This window comes from Eurypyga helias, unplaced genomic scaffold (genome assembly GCF_000690775.1).
Source record: "Eurypyga helias isolate BGI_N326 unplaced genomic scaffold, ASM69077v1 scaffold41251, whole genome shotgun sequence".
Taxonomy (NCBI): Eukaryota; Metazoa; Chordata; class Aves; order Eurypygiformes; family Eurypygidae; genus Eurypyga; species Eurypyga helias.
This window is the reverse complement of record NW_010233777.1, coordinates 9,467-16,301: the sequence shown is the minus strand read 5'-3', so window position 1 is coordinate 16,301 and position 6,835 is coordinate 9,467. Positions and strand designations below refer to the sequence as shown.

At 50.3% G+C, this 6,835-nt stretch overlaps 1 protein-coding gene across 1 annotated transcript in view; it reads left to right on the top strand.

Annotated features, from left to right (window-relative positions):
* Positions 1–65: 65 nt before the first annotated feature.
* Positions 66–6,835, top strand: part of PPIL6 (peptidylprolyl isomerase (cyclophilin)-like 6) — a gene marked incomplete at its 5' end in the record, with an annotated part of 8,683 nt that continues 1,913 nt past the window's right edge. The window contains 6 exons of the mRNA XM_010161812.1: positions 66–161; positions 603–791; positions 1,650–1,712; positions 1,859–2,006; positions 3,555–3,611; positions 4,043–4,098. Coding sequence (XP_010160114.1) covers positions 66–161; positions 603–791; positions 1,650–1,712; positions 1,859–2,006; positions 3,555–3,611; positions 4,043–4,098 — 609 coding nt within the window. The remainder of the gene's footprint in view (positions 162–602; positions 792–1,649; positions 1,713–1,858; positions 2,007–3,554; positions 3,612–4,042; positions 4,099–6,835) is intronic.

The following is a 6,835-nucleotide window of genomic DNA, read 5'->3' as shown; positions in this document are numbered from 1 at the left end:
GGGCGGGAGGGGGGTATTAAACTTCTTGTAAGCAATTTTTTTTTTTCCTTGCCTTGAAAATCTAGGCTCTGAAACTGAAGTTTCCAAGCAAGTTTGCAGATCCCGTAATACAACCTTTAGTAGAGTTTGCATGGCATGAATATTTACAGGAGAAAAAGAAGGTAACTCTTGTTTCCTCGGGTTGTTTTGGACATGAGTCCATCCCCCAGGGCTGCAGCACCTGGCAGCGTGGTGCCATGCACTGATTTTGGAAATGGGCTTTTCCACTCCACTTTATTTAACATTCTCAGAGCCTCCAGGCAGGATGGGGCTCCCTGGGTGCTTTTCTTATCTGGCCTGAGCTGCCCCAAAGTGACACCCAGGTGACTGTTGTCACGATAATGTCCCATAGCAGGAGGATCCAGACCTTTAGGGCAGGTAACTGCATGCAGCATCCGCACACCTCACTGAAAGCTGCTGCCCATCCCTTCCTGTTGGATCTGTGGTTTGAAAAGTAGGAAAGGCATAAACACACCACAGGCATGGTGTGTTGTTACTGATTGCTTCTTCACTAAAGGTGTAAATAACCCTTGGATACGTTATGTTGTCCCTCTGAAACGCAGGAACTGAGGGGTGAGGTGTGGGCGTACACCTCCTCGGTGATGTGCTTCATCGGCGGCCAGCTGCTGGGGGACGAGAAGGAGCTGCTCAAGTGGTCTTACCATGAGTGGGACTATCGCGACTTTAAGCCCGAGGCACTTTACCAAGCGATTGCTGAGGATTTCTACACCAAATACCTGAAAAACAGCCAGGCAAGTAGCACTGCTTTATGAGAAGAGTGCAAGGGTCTGTAAGTGGCCAGAGAGGGTGGCAGACGGAAGGGCAGATACCACGAGGAGCAAGGAAAGCGAGCACAGCGATGGCAGCATCTTGGTTGCTGCCCTGCGATGGCAGGGCCAGAGCTAGGGATGGAGAGGCCGGTGGGGAGCATCCCCTGCCAGGGATGAAGACAGCAGAGCCTCCGGCCTCTCGGCAGCCAGGAAGGGACAAACGCAGATACCCAACACGTATTAACTGCTTCAGGGCTGAACAGTCCAACGAAAGTACGTTGCTGACCATGCTGCAACTGTGCCACTCCAAAATCCCAAACTGCCCAGCCCCTGGGTACCAAAATTCCTGAGTACCCTTACCCTTGGGTACCAAAGGCCCAACTGCCAAGCCTCTCCTCTCCCAGCCAAGACCCCCTTTGAAAAGTCATGGTGTCATGAGGTGGGATGCAGCCGGCGCGGACTCGAGGCTGGCTGGGAAGAACGAGAATGTCCGTGTTGGCAGGATGGCTAGTATTCCTGCGGATTCTTTTATTCTTGCCCGTTTTGTACGGGCTGCAATAGGCATGTAAACAAGCACCAGAGGAAGTAGCGAGCCCTGCCCAGTAGTTTGCTTTTAACACACTGCTGGGACTATTTCTGCCCAGCATGAAGGGAAACACCCTCTACTTTTCTGTTTATTTGAACAAAGCAGTAGGAACGCTGTTGTGCGTCGGCAATCCGGCAGCCGTCTTCTGAGACCGTCCACGCCGGGCGGCTGGAGCCTGGCCCGCGTTAGGAAGCACGCGTCGCACACGGAGCTGGCCTTTCCCTCACTTGTGTTTGTGTTTCTGCTTTAAACAGCACGTGTTCGTGTACCTGGAGATAGCCATTGAGGAGCAGCCCGTCGGGAGGCTGCTCTTTGAGGTACGGCACGGAGGAGAGGAGCAGAAGCGAGGAATAGTCCACCCACCGCGGCGCTTTCATCTGCTGAACTCAGGGAGGCAGGAATCTGGCCGGCGGGTGTCAGCTCAGAATTCCACGGGTTTTCCTCTCTCGTGTTCCTTTTGCAGCTCTTTTCGGACGCGTGCCCCAGGACCTGTGAGAACTTCCGCGCCTTGTGCGCCGGAGGAGCAAGGTCTCCCTGCAGTGGCCGAGAGCTCACCTACAAAAACTCCCTTTTCCATCGCCTTGTGAAAAATGGGTGGATCCAAGGAGGAGGTGCGTTTCCAAGTCTCCCGATTAAATCCGAGTTACACCCGAAGTGGGGGTGGGATGATCTGCCTGAATAACAGCCTTCATGGCTGGGAATGGACTCAAGCTGCGCCAGGGGAGGTTTAGATTGGATGTAAGGAAGAAGTTCTTCACCGAAAGGGTTATCACACACTGGAACAGGCTGCCCAGGGAGGTGGTGGAGTCACCATCCCTGGATGTGTTTAAGAGACGGGTGGATGAGGTGCTGAGAGATATGGTTTAGTGGTGGACAGATACGGTTGGACTGGATGATCTCTAAGGTCTTTTCCAACCCAGTGATTCTATGATTCTATGATTCATCCGCAGAGACGTAGCTGTACTGCGTGACAAAGCTCATCTCTGCAGGACAATTCGTATATCTATATATATATATATAAACCAGAAAACATTTTCTCTTTTAGCCACCTCACTTCCTAAACTTAGGAAAAGTTTGGATAATTTTGATTACCTAAGATCTTTTCAAAATCATTTAGGAAACTAATGAAAGCATTAACTCTTTTCCATGAAGTTCTTTGGTAAGTAATTAGGAAACTAATTGGAAACGTGAAAACGCTAAGAATATCCATAGGAAAACCTATTCCTTGTTTTACAGAGAGATTAATTTACATTTAGCCATGTGTCAGAGCCCTTCCCAACGTGCTGTTGAGTTGTTTGAACACCAAGGCTAGGCCTGGAGTTTGGCACCGGCAAGAAAGGCACCACGAACAATGGGTCATGCAGCTTTCCCAGCATCCCCAGGGAAGCCAAGGCAGTTAGGTGTATCAGAAGGCATTTCCTTCGTTACTCCCTTTTGGTCTATCATCCATCTAACCTGTCTCTATTTCCACAAATAACTATGCAGATATCTATGTAGCCCATAAATGCAACTGGAGAGGGCCCAACGCAGGGTGATGATGGAGGGCCTGGAGCACCTTCCGTATGGGGAAAGGCTGGAGCGCTGGGGCTGGTTAGCTTGGAGAAGAGGAGGCTGAGGGGGGATCTTATCAATGCTTATCAATATCTGAAGGGTGGGTGTCAGGAGGATGGGGCCAGACTCTTCTCAGTGGTGTCCAGTGACAGGACTGGGGGCAATGGCCATAAACTGGAAAACAGAAGGTTCAACCTGACCATGAGGAAACACTTCTCCACTGTGAGGGTGACAGAGCCCTGGAACAGGCTGCCCAGAGAGGTGGGGGAGTCTCCTTCCCTGGAGACTTTCCAAAGCCGCCTGGACTTGTTCCTGTGTGACCTACTCCAGGTGATCCTGCTCTGGCAGGGGGTTGGGCCAGATGATCTCTAGAGGTCCCTTCCAACCCCTGCCACTCTGTGAATCTGTGAGTCTGTGAAACCTAAAACTATAGGCTTGCTATGGTAGAGGACTAACCATAACCCGACTGGTGTGAGACAATGTGTAAATGAAGTAACAAAACCAGACTTCTTTAAAACTCTACATGAAAAATAGATGCATCGGGCTTCTCTAGTGCATCACCCGTCAGAATTCCGGTTCAATAGGAATTTCTTTTCTCTATCCTGCAGACATCATAACTGGAGAGGGAGACGGAGGAGAGTCCATTTATGGTCCCACCTTTGAAGGTATGGTTCCTTAGTTATCGCGCCACGCAAATGGCAATTTTCAGCAAAAATCACATTGCTTTCCTGACCTTATTAACAAAATAACCTGGGAATTTCCTTTCATCTGCCTAAAGCGAAAGGGTTTGCTTTTCAGTCAGAATTATTATCTGCTGGAATTAGCACGAGCAGACTGCTTCAGTGAGGACACTTTTTCATCTGTAACCTCGTCCCCCTCCCCTGAGGCTCGGCTCCACCAGCCCCTTCTCCACATCTAAATGAGGGCTGATGGTCACCCACCCCCTGCTTCAAACTGCAAACCCTCCCCCTGGGGACCTTAGAAATGCAGAAGAGGATCAGAGCTACAGATCTCCAGGCATCCCCTACCACTTGTTTAAATGCATTTAAAGCAATGGAAGTAGTCAGCTTTAACGCCAGATTTCCTGAACCTCCAGCAGCTTTTCAGGCACACCGCAAGCACCGCTGCCAGCGGCGACGTGACTCTGCGGATGTAAGGGGAGTTACTTCTGAATCTCACATGAAACGGTGGAAGTGGAGAAATGGCAAACATGAGCTAAGTTTAGCAAAAAATGTTCCCCCGTACTGGCACAATCTAACAAAATGAAAAGCAAAAAAAACCATCATAACTTGCAATATTTAAGAAAAGCAACCCATATAATTGACATAGACATTGGGGACTTTCTGTTTAGATTAAATGCTACCCGTAAAGATGTTTTATGGCAGCTAAAGCTCCTTTGAAACTGATTCATGTTCCCTTATATAAAAGCTTTCCCGCTGCCAACGGCGCAAACGAGGTGACATATGAGCAGGCTGGGCAGCAGCCAGCAGTGAGATCAGAAATCCCAAGTGTAGCTCAAAACCTTCTTTTCCCAAGATGCCGACAAGCCTGCTCATGAGGAGAAGCCGCTCTCTCCTCGAGGCCCTGGGATGGACGGAGCAGAACCCAGCTGGAGGCGGGTTGCTAGCCCACTCTGCCTGTCCGAGTTGCAGCGCTGGCGGGCAGGAAAGGCGCTGGAAGTGGAAGCCCTGCACGCAGGATTTAAGGCAGCAAATGCTACGGGCTGCCTAGAGTGGGCAGGAAGGAGCAAAAGTCAGTTCTTTGATGGTGGAGGTCCTGAAATATCAGCAAGCCTAGGCTCCCAGGACGTGCACATCTCAGAAAGAACGTAAGCTGGTATTGGAAAACACTAGGGCTGGCTGTTAAACTGTTTGCAAGGTAGATGTCACCGAGGATTTAAGAGTTTGTGAATCCTCTTTCCCAGCAACGCTACCCAACGGATTTGTGCTGGTGCACATCCCATACCCTCCGCACTTTCTGTTCAGGTAGAAATCGTCACGGAGGAAAATGGGTTTGAGGGAGCATAGGCACCTCTGCAGGAGAGCTGCGGCCCCACACACCGCCCAGGCTGCGGCACAAAGCCCCAGCCCAACACAGCCTTTAGCTCCTGGCTCCATCCTCCTCCTCCAGCCAAAGCTTCTGCTTTCCCTGTGCTACCTGGGAACGAGCTGCCGTGTCACATGGGAAGGTGACAACGCGTCATAAATCGGTTGTAGCTTAATGTGGATTTAATTTGGGATCTGTCAAACTTGACGATGTCCCTGGAAGAGTTTTATTACCCATATTGCACCCACCCCACGTGCTGATGTATTACAGGAGAGGATTGCTAATTTGTCCCCTCCCCCTTTTTAATTAAAAGTTGCTTTCCATCCTTGAAAGGTGTTCACTTGGGCATGCCTTTCCGCTTTCAGGCTTAGATTGCTTTCCCAGTACTTCCCACCAAACTGTTTAACAGCGAGGGCAGAGGATGAGTATCTTGGATGTCTGTAAAGGGTGAGAGACGCCTCTGCCAGCCGGTAATGTTCTGGGAGACTCCGCATTTGGCACGCGTCCGGGCACTGCTGAAATTAATGGGATGCAACTGCATTTTACGGTAATGAGCTGAAAGTACTGAGGTAATTATAGAGAATCACTGGGACTGGAGCGTCACGTCACAGGACAAAGCATCCTACTCCACAATTAGTCTGCTGAAGTCATTTCGCAAACCGCAGGGCAGTGGTCAGGGAACTGTTCAGTTAAAATTTAATTACCATTGTTCTGAATCAGTTTCTGAGAAGGGCACTCAAACAGGGTAAGGAGAATTTTTTTTGAAAATCAGAAAACAGGAAAATCTAAACATTTCCACCATTCCCTTCAAGCTTGCTGAGAGCTCGATGGGGCTCTTGACTGCTCAGTGTGATCAGGTCAGAGACGAGCGACGGAGGGGGCCAGGATCAGTGCACCCCCTGCTCCTCACCTTGTAGCCGGGCTCCCCTCCAGAGGAGAAGGAATCAAAAGTCTTTGCCGTCATCCCTCAAACCCAAGCACACCTTATGTCTGTCCTTCCCCTGTCATCCCTCTTGAGAGCCCTTTCTTCTCTCCATCACCAGTCCTTCCAAGAGGAAGAATTCACCTCTCAGAGCTCTCACCTGCATCTCCCATCGCCTGCTTCCTTGCCCTGGAACGAAGCTCCCGCTCCGGGAGCACCCCGGATGCCTTACCTAAATATCTGCTCTCCACCTACTCAGCTCTCTCACTATTTGGCTGAAGAACCCTCCTGCTCGCCCCGGCCAGGCCTGTCCTGCCCTCACAGCCCCCTCTGTGCTCATGGGGGGGTCTTGTCCCCTTTATCGAAGGCAGTGGGCACGAGGGTGAGCAGAGCAGAGGCTGTGCTTGGAGAATTCGCTCTGCCTCCCACCACCTGTATAGCAGGAATAATCCCAAGGGAAATGCCGTGCTAAGTGAGCCGAGCTCTGCCAGTGAGAGGCATTAACAGACCAACAGCGGGAGCCAGAGGCATCACTGCTGTGGCTTTCATACTCAGAAATACCAGGAGTACTTTTTTATGGATATTTTTCCATTAGCTTCATTACTGCCTTAAGCACTGGACAGTAGGTGGAAGCTGCTTCTAGGAAGGACATTGATTCAAACCAGGTTTTCCTTGCACTGAGACTGTCAGGGAAGAGGCATTAACAGACCAACAGCGGGAGCCAGAGGCATCACTGCTGTGGCTTTCATACTCAGAAATACCAGGAGTACTTTTTTATGGATATTTTTCCATTAGCTTCATTACTGCCTTAAGCACTGGACAGTAGGTGGAAGCTGCTTCTAGGAAGGACATTGATTCAAACCAGGTTTTCCTTGCACTGAGACTGTCAGGGAAGGAGGAGGGAAGGAGAGAGAGGGAAAG